Genomic DNA, 17134 nt, shown 5'->3' on the forward strand with positions numbered 1-17134 from the left:
CCAGAGCGTCCGGACTGTGCGGCGGCGCCACCGCGCGGGCACACTGGGCACCGCGGGCATCGCGCCGGAGGGACGCGGCTCTGGCCCAAGGTGCCGCCCCACCCCGCAGCTCCGCGCGAGGACCTGACCCGCCCACTCTGGGCAGGGAGCAGGTCTGGGGGCTCTGTGCAGGCTGAGCCCAGGCCAGGGCAGCAGGGTCCTGGAATGACCATCTCACGATGCCAGAATGCAACACCCACGTTTATTTGAACTGCACAGGGCGGAAGCATACAAAAGCTCTCAGATCGAGAGCACTTTCTGTAAAGTCCAGGCTCTTGAGGATTTACAGCGGCAGGTCCGCTGGTGTGTAGACATGGGCCTAGAAACCACCTTGGCTCAGCGGAAGGCCATGGGACAGCTCAGCTTCTCCGCCAGGCCGGCCAGGACCCTGAGCCCAGGGACTCCTCTGTGGCCAGGTGGCCTGAGACTTCCCACACCAGGATCTCACTGTGGGCCACTGAGAAGAGCAGCCGGGCAGAGGGGGCGAACCTGCAGAGCTGCACCAAGTCGTCATGGCCAGCAAAGTCCTGCACGGCCCCCGACTCACAGTCCACCAGCCTCAGCATACGCTCTGCGGGCAGAGGGCACAGGGTTGGGCAGGACAGGCAGAGTGCCGCGCATGCCAGGCCCCGTGTCTGTGTAGCTCCGGGGCCCAGGGGTCCCCCAACCCGTCTGGCTGCCGATGCCTCGTGGAGGAATGTGTAGCTAAAAGCCCTGTGTCCTCCATACCCCCAGGCCTGCTACCGCTGGGACCAGGGGCAGCCGAGCTAAGGGGGGGCCCATCAGCACCAAGGTGCCTCACAACATAGGGCTTTCGAGGCCCCAGTCTACACCACAGAGTCCCTCTGCTGAGGCCCTCGTGCTGGGTACAGCAATCGGCACCCCACACTCCTCATCTCTGGACCCTACGACTCCCCTGGGACAGGTGTCCTCACCCCGCTTCAGGGATAGGGAGCTTGGGACACGGAGGTGAGAGGCACATCTCAGGTGGTGGTATGGGTGACCCACTGGGCCCCGCTCAAGACGGGCTGGAGTCCCTGCCCACCAGGACTCACCAGCAAAGCCAATGGCCATGAGGTGGGCTCCGGGGGACAGGCTCAGGGACACAGCAAAGAAAGGAAGCGGGATCTTCTCCACCACCTGTGGGCAGCGAGCATGAGCCTCCCCTCCCCAGCCTTGGATCCCCCCCGGCTCCGGGCACCACGCGGGGGTCGGGGGCGCACGTGCCTGCTTCTGGTGGAGGCTGTAGAAGACCACCTCCGGATGCACGCCGAGACCCGCACACGCCAGCAGTGCCCCATCCCAGGGGCAGAAGGCAACAAGACAGGGCGGCGGACGGCTGGGAAACTGGGGAGGGCACAGCGTGCTGTGGTGAGGTGGGCAGGCAACTGTCCCCGCCGCCTGTGCCACCAGGAGCCTTACCTCCGTGAGGGTGGGCGAGGGGGAACTCAGCCAGTCCAAGAGCTCACAGTGGCCACGTGGCCAGTCGGAGGCCCAGATGCTGATCCGCTGGTCTGAGCTGGCAGCCAGCCACAGGTCGGCACCCTCTGCCCCCAGGTCTCCACACTGGGGGTGCGTGAGGGCTGGTGGGTGCCTCCTGCCCTGCTGTGCCCAATTCCCCTCCCCTGCCGGCACCCCCAAGGCCAATCCCCGTCAGCTCGTGGGGCCACCCCACCTCTTTGTTCGTGCTCTGGATGGTGGAGATCGGAGCGCCCCGGTGGTCACTCAATACGTGGAAGGTCATCCCGGTGCGGGGACGGCTCACGGCCACAAGCCCATCCTTATCTCCGGAGAGGATGGTCTGACCTAGGCCAGGCAGGGCCACACTCTGCTATCCTGAGGCCCCTGACCCCAGCCCAGAGGTATGACCTGGGTGGGCCCAGCGGGGGCTGCCCTGTCCCCCTGTGGGCCCCCACCCCTCACCATCAGCAGAGAAGGCAATGGCCGTCAGCGCAGCCCGGTGGGGGCACATCTTGAGTTCCATGGCAATTTGGGAGACGCTGAAGACACGCAGGGTGCCATCGCTGTAGCCTGCTGCTACCTGCTGCTCCTCGGGACGCCCGCAGGACGGAGGGCTCCAAGCCAGGCAGAGGCAGCTCTGGGGACCCAGTGGGGACACACCAGCACTCCCCTGAGGGTGGAGGACAGGAGCCCAGCCCCAAGGCTGGGATGGACACTGTGGGGAGGACATGGCCACCACCAGGCAGGGCCGGGATGTGGTCTGGGCTCAGCCCCAGTGCCCCCCAGTACCTGGTTCAGCACCTGGAACTGGACCAGGAGCTCCATGCTGGCCAGGGACCACACTCTCACACTCCCGTCATCACCGCATGTGGCCCAGTGGGACGCACTGGGACTGAAAACCACCTCGTTCACCTGCAGGGAGCCAGCCAGTCCCACCTGAGGCCGTGTGGCCCCCAGGCAGAGTGGAGACACAGCAGGCCCGGGGTCTTTTTTCCTTTAAAGACGTCATTTTTTAAATGTAATCTCTGCCCTCGGTGTGGGGCTCAAACTCACGATCCTGAGATCAAGGGTCACGTGCTCTTCCAACTGAACCACCCAGACGCCCCAAGTAGTCTAGTCTTGAATGTGAATTTCAAGCGTAAGCGTGAACTCGTAATGCTTCTCACTTAAAAAAATAATTTGGGGCACCTGGCTGGCTCAGTTGGTTAAGTGGCCAATTCCTGACTTTGGCTCAAGTCGTGATCGCACGGTTTCTGAGTTCCAACTCGGCGTCACAGAGTCCAGAGCCTGCTTCAGGTTCTGTGTTTTCCTCTCTCTCTGCCCCTCCCCCGATCACACTCTGTCTCTCTTTCTCTCTCTCTCAAAAATAAATAAACATTACATTAAAAAATAAAAAAAATAAAATAAAAAACTGGCTGAGCGGTAACAGGTTCCTCTGGGACTCGGACCATGACCTCTATGTCGTCTCCCACAGGAGGGACCCCGGGCTCTGAGAAGAAACAGCCACGGCAGGTCCTGGGAGGAGCTGCAGAGGGCCGCCTGGAACACCTTGTTCCACACGAGAGGGAGATCGCCAGCAAATGCCAGCTCAGGTCAAGGCCTCAGGACCCAAGTGTGCAGGCCCCAGTGGGTGAACGGACACGAGTTCTACCTGGACCACAGGATCGCACTCGGCTTTGACAGGCAACAGCATGGAAAGCCCCAGAAAGCATGGTGCTCAGGGAGAGAAGGCAAAAAGCAATGCCCGGGGCAGGCGCATCCACAGAAACAGGTTGGTCTATGAGGACCAAGGACTGGGCAGGGGAATGGGGGTGAATGGTTAAAGGGTATGGGGCCCCCTTTTGGGGAGATGAAATGCCCTGAAATTTGACTGTGGTGCTGGTTGTACAATTCTGTGCATGTAACAAAACCACAGACTTTCAGCGGAGAAAGCACAGGGCACGTGGCTTATGTTGCAACACGCAGCTGTCACCAAGAACAGAACAAGTATGCAGTCCTCACCCATCTCAAACTCGTTTCTTTGATGGCAACTGTTATACCTGAACAAATGAACAGATATTTAAAAAAAAGGGGGGGGGGCTCAGGTACCAACTCCTAGAACCTCCCGCTGCCTAAAGGCTCGCTGAGCATCAGGAGAAACAGTGAGCACGAAGCTGCGGGACCCACATTTCCATCCAGTGGCTCACAGACACTCCAAACTGGTGGGCCACTGCTGGATGCTGAGGACCAAGCTGGCACCGAGGACACCCAGCCCAGAAGCCAGACGATCGGCTATCCTGCCACTCCTGCCTCGGCTGTGCCTCGGGGGAAGGAAGCTCACCAGGACGTCTCTCCCGAAAAGGATCAGATGAGCACCGCCTAAGACACCCCCAAGCAGTGAGTCATTCTACGAGGACATCGGTGACAGGCAAGCGGTCCCCGAGTGCTTCCTGGTGAGACAGCTCGCTCAGCAGGTGCCACAGGGACAAAGTGGCCCTGACCAGGCCCTGGCCTGGCCCCCGGACAGCTTGGACCCCGGGGAGCGCAGGGCAGAGAGGCATGTCCGGCCCCGTGGCCATGGGAGGCTCCAAGGCAGCCAACATGGTTTTTTCGGCAAATCAATTACCAGAGAAAAAAAAGCACCACAAGAAACAGGTCAGAGCAGGCCAAAAGGCTGGGGGGTCCTGCCTGTGGGTCCTGGCCTGGAGGGCTGCCCTGTGGGTCCTGGCCTGGGGGGCTGCCCTGTGGGTCCTGGCCTGGGGGGCTGCCCTGTGGGTCCTGGCCTGGGGGGCTGCCCTGTGGGTCCTGGCCTGGGGGGCTGCCCTGTGGGTCCTGGCCTGGGGGGCTGCCCTGTGGGTCCTGGCCTGGGGGGCTGCCCTGTGGGTCCTGGCCTGGGGGGACACCTGTGGGTCCTGGCCTGGGGGGCTACCCTGTGGGTCCTGGCCTGGGGCTCTGGCCTGGGGGGCGGCCTGTGGGGACGCCTGTGGGTCCTGGATCCACAAGGGATAAGTACGTATCTCTATGCTGTGGAGTCCTCATCCCTGGCGGGACCTCCAGAACCATTTCCACACAAACCCGTCAGACTGCTGGGCTCAGACTGGGAACAACCTGGGGGAGGCAGGGACAGAGGACAGCGTGTGTGGCTGGCTGCCCTGCCCCTGTCCGGCTTGGAAATCCCCTCACCTTACTCCTGTGGCCACTGATGAGGCGGGTGCTGGTGCCCTCGGCCCAGCTAACATACCAAAGGGTCCCCGCCGTGGTGCCCACCACGCCCATGTCCATGCTGTCGTGGAAGACGGCGCTCACGATGGCACCATCCAAGGTCAGTTCGTGCTCCATGAACACAGAGCTAGACCTAAGGCGTGGCGGGGGAGTGGCTTCAAAAGGTGGCAGCCGGGGCCCAGGGCTCTGGGGACACGTCCCCAGCCTGGGGCCACGACCCCCAGGGCCCCGCTCAAGGGGTCAAGGACACTGGCTCCCAGACACACCCACACACGTCCCACCTGGCACGGGCACCTTTGCGCCTCAGCTCCGGCACGGCCCCCACCGCCCACAGGCGTAGGCGCCTGGTGTTGCTTCCGCTGACCAGCCGCGCTCCCGAGCACAGCAACACTCCTGGGGGGTAGGAGGTGGCGTGAGCCACTTCCCCAGACGCCCAGACCTCGAGACTAAGGCTCCCGGGAGAGGCCCAGCCCCGAGCTGTCAGGGGGCGCGGGGGCTCCGTCAGGCACCCACCGATCTCGCCGTCATCTGCTTCCCAGGCCAGGAAGCAGCGGCCGGCACGTGTGTCCCAGACACACACCCGGCCAGCGTTGGAGCCGCAGTAGAGCAGAGGCGCGGCCCCGTAGCAGAGCGAGGTCAGCTCGCCCGCCCCCACCTCCTCAGGGATGGGCTCCCGGTGCACCTGGAGGGACACAAGGGCAGCGGGGGTCGGCAACGTCCCGGGGCTGAGCCAGACCCCAGCCTCCACCACAGCCTCTGAACCCTGGCACCTGGAGGGTGACGTCAGCCCCGCGTTGCTGCAGGAGCCACGAGGTGATGCCACCTTGGCCCACGCAGGTGAGCTCTCTGGCATCGCTGGGGTTGAAGGCCACGCTGTGCGCTGGCTCCGGCAGGCGGGCGGAGGACAGGAGCTCGCAGGTGGCCACGCTCCACAGGGCCAGGGTGCGGTCGCCGTAGTCCCCTGGGGAAGACGCACAGTGGATGCATCAGCTTCCCGGGAGTCTCAGGACAGGCAGGCGAGCCCAGAGACGACGGTCTCCCCGCAACCCAACTCACCCAGTGTGACAAGCAGCGCGTCGTCCGGCGAAAAAGCCAGGGCCTGCACGGCGGTGTCGTGATAAGAGAGAAGGTGCCGGCAGGAGCCCCCAGGCACATCCCAGATGCGGATCTGGCAGCGGGAGGCTGTGCTGCTGCAGCCCGAGGCAGAGGCCAGGATCTGCCAGGCCGGAAGGCGGGCGGTCAACCAGGAGGGCGCGGCCCACCGGCCCACCCTGGGCCCCGTCCTGCTCTGGGGAGGAGAGCCAGCGTGGCTCTCAAGAATCCAGGCTCCCAAGTGCGCTCCGGCCCCAGGCGCACAGGGTAGGGCGTGCGGCCAGCACCTGAGCATTGTGGCTGAGGGCCAGCGTGGAGATCTCCTCAGGGTGGCCGAGCCAGTGCCGCTGGGCGCCAGAATGCAGGTCCTCCACCACCACCAGGCAGCCACACGTGTAGGCGAAGAAGCCTGGGGGCAGGGAGGGCACCCCTGAGCCAGTCGGCCGGGCCCAGGGTGCATCCTCCCTGTTTGCTTCCACAGCCGTGGGGGCTTGCGCCTGGGAAGCCCACCTCAGAGGCGGCACGGGTCCGTGCGGGATGGAGCACAGGACAGGTTACCGGGAGAACACGCCTCAGCTCGGGGATCCCTCCTGGCCCGCCACCCAAGCCCCCCGGGGTGGCAAGGGCTCGCGTGCTCTGAGGCTGGGTAGAGCCTCAGAGCCACCTAAGGGTGGGTAGAGCTGGGCCCCTCCCCGCGGCTTCTGGGCTGGGAGCCAGGGTGCGCCGTGGCCCCACCTGTATCTGGCTTCCAGACCACATTGGCCCGCCCGTTCCCATTGTAGCCCACGACGGCCTTCAGGAGCAGACGCTCGACTCGGGCACTGGGGACAGAGACACTCTGCGAGGACACGGAAAGGACGATGGTGCGCCGGCACAGCACCCAGCACCCCGCCCCCCCAGTGTCTCAAGCTCTCCCCCCCTCAGGCCGGGGCCGGGGATGAAGCCTTAGGCCATACAGGATCCCAGGAGACAAATGACAGAAGCCTGGGCCCCAAAGCCTGTGTAAGAGGCCAGGGAAGCCGAGAGGTGTGAACGCTGGGGGCAGGCAGTGCGGGAGGCACCTGGGTCGGGAGGGCACAGGTGAGGGAGGGGCGGCGGGGGCGGGGGGAAGGGAAGGCTCCACAGGACACCACCTGGGGCCACTGTGGGTGTCAGCAGGGCAGTAAGAGCCTTGACCAGCCAAGCCAGAGTGCAGACACAAGGTGCACGGGAGAGCTACAGGGGGACTGGCCCCAAGGGCTATGGCAGCCACCCCAGGGAGACCCCAGGAAACTGAGCTTCCCAGGGAGAAAGAAGGCTCCCAGAAGACGCAGGGCCATGCCCCCTCCACCCCGGGGCCTGCAGCGTCTCCTTGTGAAAGGTGCCGTGAGGATGCCCCCAACAGACCTTGACCAGCGAGGAGGCCTTGTAGCGAGCGGTGAAGTGCCTGTAGCAGTCTGGGCGAGCAGAGGGATGGGCCTGGGCTTTTGTGGTGCTCCGAGCAGCTGGCAGGGAGAAGGAAGAGGCCTCGGAACGTCAGAGCACCCATGACCGTGACCGTCCAGAGACCCCTCCTCGTACACGGTCGGCTGGCCCTGCCGGATGGGACAAGTGCCTGACCCGCTCCGGATACCTGAGGTCAAGGGCGCACTCAGGCTGCATCCCACTGCTAGCCTGGCCCGGCGGGGGCCCCAGGCCAGCCTACCTGCCCTGCAGGGAACACCTCACAGGGTAAACCTCAGCCTGTCAGCAGCTGGGCCTCCCTTAAGCCACCTGGCACCCACAAGACACCTTGGCCGGCCGGTCATGAGTGTCCCTGCCCCACCCTGCAGCCCCTCCTCTGCTTACTGGCCCAGCCACAGGGGTGGGGACGCATGCTGAAGCCCCAGGGGCCCCCGGGAGCCCCCTGGGCCCCATCTCCAGCCCCGCTGGCCTCTTTCACCAGCATGGGCAGGCTTGAGGCCTGATGGAGCCCCTCGGGGTTGTGGCTCTCCTGGGACGGTCCTTCTTCATCTGATGTGGAGAAAGCACCTGGGGAGGCGCGGGGAAGGTGAGAGGAAGGAACAGAGCTCCCTCCCTCGCCCCTGCCCCTGCCCCTGCCCCTCCCCAGAGGCCTGGAGGGAAGCATGCTGGCTCCACCCAACAGTCCCTCCCAGGACCCCCACCCTTACCGTCAGCACCCTTGAGGGGCCCAGCATGGGCGCCCAGCTGGAGTGGGGAAGCCTGGGATGGCACAGGCACCTGCTGCCGGGGGAGCCCACCGGTGCCTGCCTCGGTGTCCTCCGGCTGCCTCGCACCTGGGCCTGGAGACACAAGAGGTCAGCCTGGGCTCAGGGCCCGGGGCGCGCACGGCACATAAAGACAGGTGTCCACACACCCCAGTTCTGCACTGGGGACCCCAGGAAAGGCAGTGGCACTATGCTACCCACAGGGACTGAAGAGCCGGCCCCAGAGATCACCACAAAGCCTACCCACGTGGTGGGGCCACTCACCAGCCTCGCAGGTCGGGGGTGCCCCAGGTGAGTCTCCGGCACTGCGGGGCAACAAGAGAGTCAGGTGGGGGGGCAGGTAGCCGAAGGCCTGGTGGACAGGGGTCGAGGGCGGGCACTCGCCTTCCCGAAGGTGACCTCCCGGGGGCACCCAGAACGTCCCAGAGGAAGATGGCATCCGCCACGCTGAGGAGCTGCCGCTGGCCAGGGGCGAAGGCCACAGCGCGCACAGGCTCTGAGTGGCCGATGTAGACCTGCGGGCAACAGAAGGCACGTCCAGAGTCCCTCAAGGCATGGCCGGGGCACCACGGTCCTCCCAGAGCCGGGACAGAAGTAGTGCTCCACGCTTCACGCAGTGGACGCATCCTGCAGGCCTGGCCGTGACCCCCCGACCCTCCAGACCAGGGCCTGAGCAAAAGGTCCTCCGGGGTGTCAGGCCCCAGCGGGCACAGGGTGAGTTGAGGGTATCGTCCTCCACCTGCCCTCCCACCACCCGCCACGCACCTGCCTTCGGCACCCACCTGGCAGCCGGGGCTGGCCTTGGCCGAGTAGTCCCACACCCTGATGACCCGGTCAGTGGCCGTCAGCAGGAAGCGGGCATCCCTGCTGAGAGCCAGGGAGGGGCAGGCCACAGAGTGGACGCCTGATAGCTGCAAGAGGGCTCTTGTCAGTGAAGGGAGATTGAAGCTCCCAGAGGCCCCGCGTGGGAGAAGCCTCTCCTTCCTCCCTTCTCAGAAAACGCCCCCTCTGAGGAGCGGCAGGTGGCCCAGGGCCCCCCGCCCCCCGACTCCTCGAGGCACTGCAGGTACCAAAGCTGGAACCCAGAGAGAAAAAGAAGCCAAGCCGCTGACCACAGCCCCGGGCTCACCTCCCGGACCACGCGGCCGGACGCGGCATCCAGCACCACCACGGTGTGGGACGACGTGGACACTAGCAGGTGGCCGGGGGGTACGGGGCCAAAGCAGATGGCCACAGCCGAGTCCAGGCGGCTGCTGGCCAGCTCTAGGGCACTGACATCAACTCGCAGCAGCTGGGGGAGAGCAGCAAGTAGCCACCGGCCACGACCTCCAGACGAGGCTGACGCCCCCAGAGCCAGAGCGCAGGAGGCGGGCGGCCTCAGGCCCCTCCTCAGCAGCCCTGCCTGACTGTGGTTCACACGCTGTGTCTGAGTCAAGGCAGCGGAGCCTAGACCCTCTCCAAGGTAAGCACAGTGTCCCAGCTGCCCCCTCAACTCCCTCCGGCTCCATACCAGGCCAAGGAGAGCCCCTGCCCCTCCCTGCCTCCCTCCACCCTGGTGCAACCCAGGACAGTCACGCAGCAGCCAAGAGATGATCCCCACGGAGTCTGCTGGCCGGGCCGACACAGACACACAGAAAGCTCCAGCTGACTCACCTCTTCTAGGGAGGCTGTGCTCACGATGGTCACCACGTACTTGGAGGGGCCCACGAAAGCCAGCAGGCGGCTGTCCCCACTAACCACCAGGGCATTGGGGGTTGGGTGGGCATCCTGGCACACCATGTTAGCTGCCGGCAGCACGGGGGAACACGGTCAACTGGGTGCAGAGAGGGTACCCGCAGGAGACACGGGTCAGGACCCAAACCTGCCCCCCCCAGCTGTGGGAAACACCAGCCCAGAGCCTGGCAGGTCACACAGCAACAGCCCACAAGACCCGCACGCGAGAGCACCAGGTTACCCGGCTACTGCCGGGGCGGCTGGCGGTTCTCCAGGTGACCACCTGGCTGGCCCGAGTTATAGCAGCCACGAGAGAAAACAGACAGATGGCCTCGGGGAGTGCCCTGGGGTGGGCCGACCCCCACCTGGTGCTCAGGCCACACACCTGCTCCTGGAGCAGGCTGGCACAGACCCTCACGGACCTGCACTGACCTGGGGGCCGAGGAGTCCCAAACCACCCTCACCCCGGAGCTCTGGGTAGCGAGCGAGCCCCACCCCACGGGGACCCGACAAGGACACGGCTGGAGGGCCCGGGGGGGCCCGGGGGGCCTGACCTGTCACACGCAGGACGCGGCACCGGGTGGTAGAGCAGTGGTACTGGGCCAAGGTGCCCCGAGAGCAGGAGCTGAACAGGAAGCTGCCGTCGGGGCTGGCAGCCAGGCCAGTGACCGCTCCTTGGTGACGCCTGTAACACACAGGGACACCCACTGCCCAGACCTCTCACAGCCGGGCCTGGCCGAGTCCCCGGAGGGCAGCGGAGGGCCGTCCCCCACCCTGCCCAGCTGCCCCCCCCACACCACGTCAGCTTCCACCGCCGGTGTCTGTGGGGCTGGAGCCCGCTGGGCACCCACCTGTGCCGTACCAGAACCCCAGCGGCCTCCAGGCTGAAGGAGCAGACGGCCCCGCTGGCAAAGCCACAGAAAAGAACTGGCCGCGTGGGGTGGAAGGCGATGGCGCGCGGTGTCTCCTCGGGAGACCTCAGGTCATACAGCTGGAGGGCGGGGCTCCGTGAGGGCACGCAGAGGCAGGGCTACCAGATGGCCTCTGGCCTCAGGAGCCCCGTCGGCCAACCTCTCCAGCTGGCCTGAGCCCTCAGGCCCCACGGGCCCTCCTGTGTTCCATGTCTGCCTGGGCCCCACCCACCGGCCCCCAGGGTGGCCTGCAGCCTTCCGGTCCCCCCCCCTCCGCCATGCCTCCCTTCTGGCCACACCCAACCTGCTGCAGGGTCGCCAGGTCCCAGACCCGGACGGTGTGGTCCTGGGACACGGTGGCCAGCTGCCCTCGGCTGCACTCGGTGGCCAGGGCCAGCACCGGCGCAGTGTGGGAGCGAGCCAGCGTGTTGTATTCTCGGGAGGGGACGTCCAGGAAGCCCAGGTGGCCCGAGAGGGTGGCGGACAGCACATGCAGACCGTCAGGGCTGACGCAGACCCAAGAGACCGGGCCCTCGTGCTCTGCAGGCGAGGGGCAAGGAGGGGGGCTCGGCAACCTCTTAACCCCTACCCTACCCACACAGACCCGTCTCCTTGCGGCCTGCAGCTCCCCCATAACCACCGGCTTCTGGGCTCAGCACTCAGCCCTCTGGAGCCCGCGACTGCCTCCTAGCCAAAGGATGGCCCCAGAACACGGCCCTCCCGCGGCAGCTCTGGCGGTGGCAGTCGGTGTCATGGCCCCACCTGCCTCTAGGAGCACGGAGGAGAAGTCCAGGGGCCAGAGGCGCACGTAACCGTCATCGGAGCCCACGGCGCACGTGGTCTGGGAGACACTGAGGCTGCTGATGGAAATGCCGGGGCCTAGGGGGTAGGCAGCGTCAGCCCAAAGCATCGGGACCACTCCCCCCACGCAGCGGGGGACCCACCCACCTGCGCCAAATGGCTGCTTCTGTGAGGAGTGGCCGCCAGGGGTCTGTGTGGGCAACAGGCGGCGAGCACGCCGCACGGCCCTGCGCCGGTGGTCGATTTCCAGGATGTGGCCACTGCGGCCGCACACGTAGCTGCTCGGGAAAGCGACAAGTGAGGGCCGAAGGGGCAGCAGGAAGCAGGAGCCAGCCAGTTACGGGAGCGAGGGCAGGGCTCACAGCGTATGGCTGTCCTGGGCCTGCCCGAAGGCCAGGTCGGTCAACTCCAGCACGCGGTGCTCCCCCAAGTCCACGGGGCAGGAACGCAGCTCCCCGCCTCGCAGCCGCCAGAGCCGTATGCCGCCCTGCCCGCATGATGCCATCCTGCCCGGCAGAAACCCGACACTGAGGACAGTCCGCACGCCAGGCAGGAGGGGCAGGCTCAACCCCCACCTGGGCCCCTGGGCTGCCCAGGACCCGTCCCGGCAGGGCAGTGGCAGGGCAAGGACAGTCCGATCACCTGGTTTCATCGAAAAAGGCAATCTTAAACGCCTGGATGTCAACACCGGTGTGCGTCTTTGCCAGAAGGACGGCCTCGCCTCCTCGTCCCACCTGCTCTGTGCCCCAGGCCAGCACCACCTGCGACAAACCCGTGCTGAGGGCCCGAAGCCCGCCCACCCACCCCACCTGGCCTCCCCTACGCCTCAGCTCTCCCTTCCCATACCAGCCCGCCTGGGCCCTCAGCGGCCAGGAGTGTGGGCATGTCGGCCTACGCGCGTACCCCGCGGCTCCCACAGACGCTCGAAGCTGGGCGCGTCTGCGGAAACGGCGAACACCGACCCACAGGCAGAGACGGACCCGCGGTAGCATAGGAGACCCCGTGGACGCAGCAGACTTGCGAAGAGCTGACGTGTAACACACGGCCAGCAAGGACAGAGTGCCTTGTACAGACGCTGCCCCTGTCCGGGAGGGCTGAAAACCCGCCTTACTACACGGTGCGCACGGAGCGCGAGGCCGGGCCGGGGAGCTCTGCTTCCCAAGCAGTCTGGACTCTACCTGCGCCCTGGGCCCCCAGCCCCGGCCTGTTACCGCTCGCCCGTAGGGGTCCTCGCCCTGGCCCCCCAGCCCCGGCCCGTTACCGTTCTCCCATGGGGGTCCTTGCCGACACCACAGAGCAGCACCCCGTTGCTGGAGAAGCTGCAAGGGCAGGCGGGCGGTGAGCGTCGCTGGGGCTGGCCCCCCACCCCTCAGAGGCCCCACGCCCACCTAAGGGAACAGAGGGCGTGGACCGGGCTCCGGAGCAGGGACAGACACCCCCCGGTCTGGAAGTCCCACAGGCGCAGCATGCTTGGGGGCCGGGCCTGGGCTGAGGCCAGCAGCGAGCCGCTCCCATCCAGCGCCAGGGCAGAGACCTGGGGAGGGGGCAGGTTGAGGGACGGGGCTCAGCCTGCAGGCGCGAGCCCCCCTGGGGACGGGCCGGCGGTGCCCACCTTGTCAGTATGGCCGAGAAAGAAGCGCTGCTCCCGGGTGTCCACGTGCAGGACCACAATGACTGCGTGGCAGGGATACACCACAGCAGCCCCATCCTTGGTCCACAGGGCCTGTGCACGGGGGCCAGAGTCCGGTGTCACAGGCCGGTTGGCCTCATGCCCCTCAACCCCGGCACACCCCACCCTGTGTTTCCAGGATGCACACACACACACACACACAAACACAGACACACACACACACACACACAGGGCCTCCTCTGAACCCCATCTGCGATACAAGAAACTCTGGGGCTCAGACAACGAAACACCGGAACCCACAGAAACTCGTGGCAAGCACAGGACCGTAGAGACCCAGAGGTGGTGCCCACGCCCAGCCCCACATGCCAGACGACAAGCATCAGCGCCTCACACAGCCAAGTGTGAGTTCTCGGGCCGACGGAAGCGCAAGCAGCCGGGCCAGTGCTGACCCAGCCTGTGCTCATGGAACAAGCAAGGGACGTCCGGACAGGAAGTCCACACGTCCACTAAGAAAACACAGAGCCACGTGCAGGCATGGGATTGAGGACCTTAACACCCTCAAGCTTAGATGTCCACATAGGCAACCTGGGGAGACACAGGCTTCTCCCACTGCACCCTCTGTGTAGTTGACATGTGATCCAAAAAGAACGTAAGAGCCCTCACCCATTTGGTACTGTGGCCCCCAAAGCCAATGACGCCCTTGAGCTTGAGGATCGGATCCGGAAGAAAGCTCTGAAAGAAACAAAGTCCCAGTGAGACCCCAGGAGGCGAGGCCCCATCCACTGGGACTGCACCAGCCAGGGCTAGGCCCTCCCTCCCGAGAAAGTGCCATCGTCCTCGGGGCTGCCAGCTGCACTGTGGCAGGGAGCCAGGATGTGGCCACAGTGCGGATCCTCCAGGGACTCTAGCTCCTGCCCCTGCCTGGAGTCCAAGGCCCCTGAAGATCACTTGGTGCCTCCTTACTCTTTGTTCAAAGACAGTCTCGCCCAAAGTCATCTCTGGCCTGCTCTGCTTTCTGCCAGGAGGCTGGAAAACAAACGGTTATCAGAAGCCCAGCAGCCCCTGTCCATACCTCATCAAGGCCCCACTCCCTCAAGGCCTCGCCCCCACTCAAGGCCCCTACCTTCCTTGGAAAAGGCACTGACCTGGCGCGGGGCCACATCCTCCAGAGCCACGGGCACCACGGCTGATTCCGGGGCAGCCGTGTGAACACCGTTGCCGGCTGTGTGCTTGTCAGCGACCTCCGCTCTGGCTGAGGGCTCCTGGCTACGGTCACGGGGGCCATTCATACTGGGGACCTCCGAGTGCTCACAGAACAAGCTGACCTCTGGAAGGGGCCTGGGCACAGGCTGGGCCTGGCGAGACGGCAGAGGTACAAGTACCTGTCAGCACCCTAGGTCCACCACCCTCCAGCCCCATCCCCGAGGGTGCAGGAGCACTCACGGCTGTGGGGCCAAACATCTGGACCGCGGGGGACACGCCGTCCGGGAAAGGATTACTGAAAGCCACTGGGGGAGGGACGAGCTCCCGCACGCGCCCCCGGAAAACTGGAAAAGAGCAAATGCGTGTGGAGCAGAGCACAGAGGCCTGGGGAGAACGTGGGCCCTGGCCTCGCCACTCCTCCGGCCGCAGCCCACCCTTCCACCCTGGGCCCCCGGCGAGGTCTGAGACCAGCAGGCACCCCACACAACCTCCCGCACGGTTCTGGCACCCCAGGACGGCCTCCAGACGAGGCCCGGCCCCCGCGGGCCCCATCCCGCCAGGCTCACCACCCCCACACGGTGCCAACACCTGCTCCTGCCACGCTCCACGTCCCTGCTGACCCCACAGGCCCACCTGCCTCAGGAGGGGAGCGGCTCTTCCGAGCCGGCTCGGAAGATGCTCTTGAGCCGACACTTGGAAACCTTAACGGGGTGGAGGGAGAGTCAGCGTCCAGACTGCCCTGCCCTCCCTTCGGCAGCCGCCTCAGGACGGGCAGAGCCGCTCACCGGATGTGGACGTAGTGCTCGTGCCAGCTGTCCCCCTTGGGCACCGGGAATGCCATTTCTCGAGGTACAGGAGTGACAGTCAGCTTTGCCCGCCGGGCTTCGGCAACGGTGACGGCTACGAAAGGCAGAACCGGTTCGAGGAAGCCCACCCGGCTCCCTCTTCCAACACAGGCGAGACTCAACACCAGGGGACGATACGGTGTCACCTGGTCCCCAGCCCAGCCACCACTGCCCCTTGCCCCCCACGGGTGCCTCAGGAGTCGGGGGGCTCCAAGACGGCTGCGATGCCAGCCCCTCCCGCTGAGAACCCCGGGACGGAGGGAGGGGAGGCGCACACGGGCAGCGGGAGGGGACGCTGCGGTAGGAGGGCTGGGTACGGGCTGCGGCGCCTACCGGGCTCAAAGCACAAATCGCTGGTGTAGAGGCTCTTGACGAGCAGACTGGCGCACAGCCTGACGCTCTTGAGGTGACCATAACGCCGGTTCAGGTAGACCAGGAGGATGTCCTGCAGATCCAGCTGCAGGCACGTCCAGCGGGCACCAGAGGGGGCAACGCCAGCCAGGTCTGCACAGCATGAGCCAAGATCAGTGCCCGTGGTCTCGGCGGCCAGCCCACGGCGCTCCACTTGGCCGCAACCACGCGTGCCCCACAGCACCTACCCCTGTGCCTGGGCCTGCCCACCTCCCTCCCCGCTCCCAGGCTGCCTCTCCCGGACCGCTGAATCCTCTTCACTCCCTGCCTCCACCTCACCTTTCCTAGACGTCCCGGCCTCACAGATGAAGGGAAACTGAAGCCACGTGGCCGTAGACTTGAACTCCCTGAAGAGGCTGGAGAAGGACACACGGATGACCTGGCTGTCCTGCAGGCAGAGCACGACCATGAGAAGACAAGCGGGGCTGCAGGAACGCACCCCCCAGCCCCGACTCCCGAGCGCGGCACCTCAGTGGCTACGTCCAGATGAATGACGAAGTGCTTGGAGGGCAGGGGCCGGAACAGCACATACAGGTACCGTCCCGTCAGCCCCAAAGACTGGGTGCTGGTTTGGGGGAGCTGAATGTAATTCCCGGCAGACACGGAACCCCGGATGCGATACACCGTGCACTTGAGAGTCTTATCCTGAAAAGAGACAAAGCAGCACACGCGTGACCCTTGGGTGGTTCTACGAAATGTCTCAGGAGCGAACGGGTCCCTGCTGCTGCCACCAAGTCCCTTGTCCACTTACTGTCACAGGAGTCACGTCGCCTTCCTTAGTAGACCGCTTCCACTCGCCCACTTTGAAGTGTCTGAAGACGTTGAGGAACGGGTGCTGCCACGCTGGGGGGTCACGAAGGTATGAGGACCCCCACGGGCATGAAGGCCTGACCCCAGGTGCCAGACCCCCGCGGGTCCTTGGGGGAAATCTGTCCCCGGGTGCCAGACCCGCGCGTCCTGCGGACGGGGGACCCGTCCCCAGGTACCAGAGCCCTGCGGGTCCTGGGAGAGGAGAGCGGCATCCCTCCGTGGGCCTCCAGACCTTCCAGGGAGGGGCCAAAGTCTGGCTCTACGCTCCCCCCACGGTGACGGCGATCACAGCGCGCGGACCCGGCTGGGGCAGCGCGGGTTCAGTACGCTCCGGTCCCCGAACCCCGGACCCCGAGCCCCGGACCCCGAGCCCCGGCCTCCCGCGCGCCGCTACCTTTCGCCATGGCGTCCCGGCTCGCACTTCCCGCCTAGACCGCCGCTCACCCTACGCAGGGCACGCAGCGCGCGCTTAGCAACGGCCGCCTGGCAACGGCGCCACTTCCGCCGGCCCGCGGACGGGGCCACGTGACCTGCGGCGGGGCGGGGCGCACGAGAGCGCGCGGTGGTGGCCGCGTGACTGCGATCGGCCGGGAGTCCGGTCGCGCGGCCCGGGTCACGGCCGGAGGGTGCTCCTGGCTCGCTGTCCGCAGCCTCTCGGGCGCCTCGGGCCTCTGCGGCCACTCTCAAGCCGGGGCCCTGCGGGGATGCTCTAGCAAGTCTAGCTGTGGGGACCTGGGAGGGGCCTCTCTGGGGCCCACCTGTATAGCGGGAACACCATGTGTGGTGGGAACGCGCTTGGCAGAATTAGTC

General features: G+C 65.9%; 1 protein-coding gene across 2 annotated transcripts; it reads right to left on the reverse strand.

Annotated features, from left to right (window-relative positions):
• Positions 1-222: 222 nt before the first annotated feature.
• Positions 223-16846, reverse strand: WDR90 (WD repeat domain 90). 2 transcript variants are annotated; one of them, XM_043561093.1, is made up of 43 exons: positions 16719-16846; positions 16266-16357; positions 15983-16159; positions 15794-15902; positions 15437-15607; positions 15044-15158; positions 14892-14959; positions 14499-14602; positions 14201-14410; positions 14019-14081; positions 13719-13787; positions 13038-13148; positions 12814-12959; positions 12687-12744; positions 12068-12186; positions 11788-11931; positions 11573-11703; positions 11387-11503; positions 10929-11164; positions 10565-10704; positions 10268-10398; positions 9654-9784; positions 9130-9291; positions 8783-8911; positions 8385-8515; positions 8265-8305; positions 7944-8075; positions 7621-7803; positions 7180-7277; positions 6529-6631; positions 6081-6202; positions 5758-5917; positions 5472-5662; positions 5215-5383; positions 4983-5094; positions 4663-4834; positions 2290-2412; positions 1963-2137; positions 1715-1845; positions 1462-1605; positions 1267-1386; positions 1095-1179; positions 223-610 (listed from the first exon to the last, which is right to left on the reverse strand). In XM_043561093.1, exons 1-43 carry the CDS (start codon positions 16726-16728, stop codon positions 399-401), a joined length of 5547 nt encoding a protein of 1848 aa, XP_043417028.1. In that variant the 5' UTR covers positions 16729-16846; the 3' UTR covers positions 223-398. The 2 variants fall into 2 exon arrangements, with proteins under 2 accessions (XP_043417028.1, XP_043417027.1); XM_043561092.1 differs by having other exon boundaries at positions 1963-2203.
• Between the last annotated feature and the right edge of the window lie 288 nt (positions 16847-17134).

The sequence above is a fragment of the Prionailurus bengalensis genome, chromosome E3, assembly GCF_016509475.1.
Source record: "Prionailurus bengalensis isolate Pbe53 chromosome E3, Fcat_Pben_1.1_paternal_pri, whole genome shotgun sequence".
Classification (NCBI taxonomy): Eukaryota; Metazoa; Chordata; class Mammalia; order Carnivora; family Felidae; genus Prionailurus; species Prionailurus bengalensis.

Bases quoted from the DNA above. Each gene is read 5' to 3' on its own strand.
- WDR90 (XM_043561092.1), bottom strand. The intron at 4,835-4,982 runs GTGGGACGTGTG...GCCACGCCTTAG, and splicing joins CGCAAAGGTGCCCGTGCCAG to GTCTAGCTCTGTGTTCATGG. The intron at 2,413-4,662 runs GTGAGGGGATTT...GGCTCCCTGCAG, and splicing joins TCAGTGGCCACAGGAGTAAG to GTGAACGAGGTGGTTTTCAG.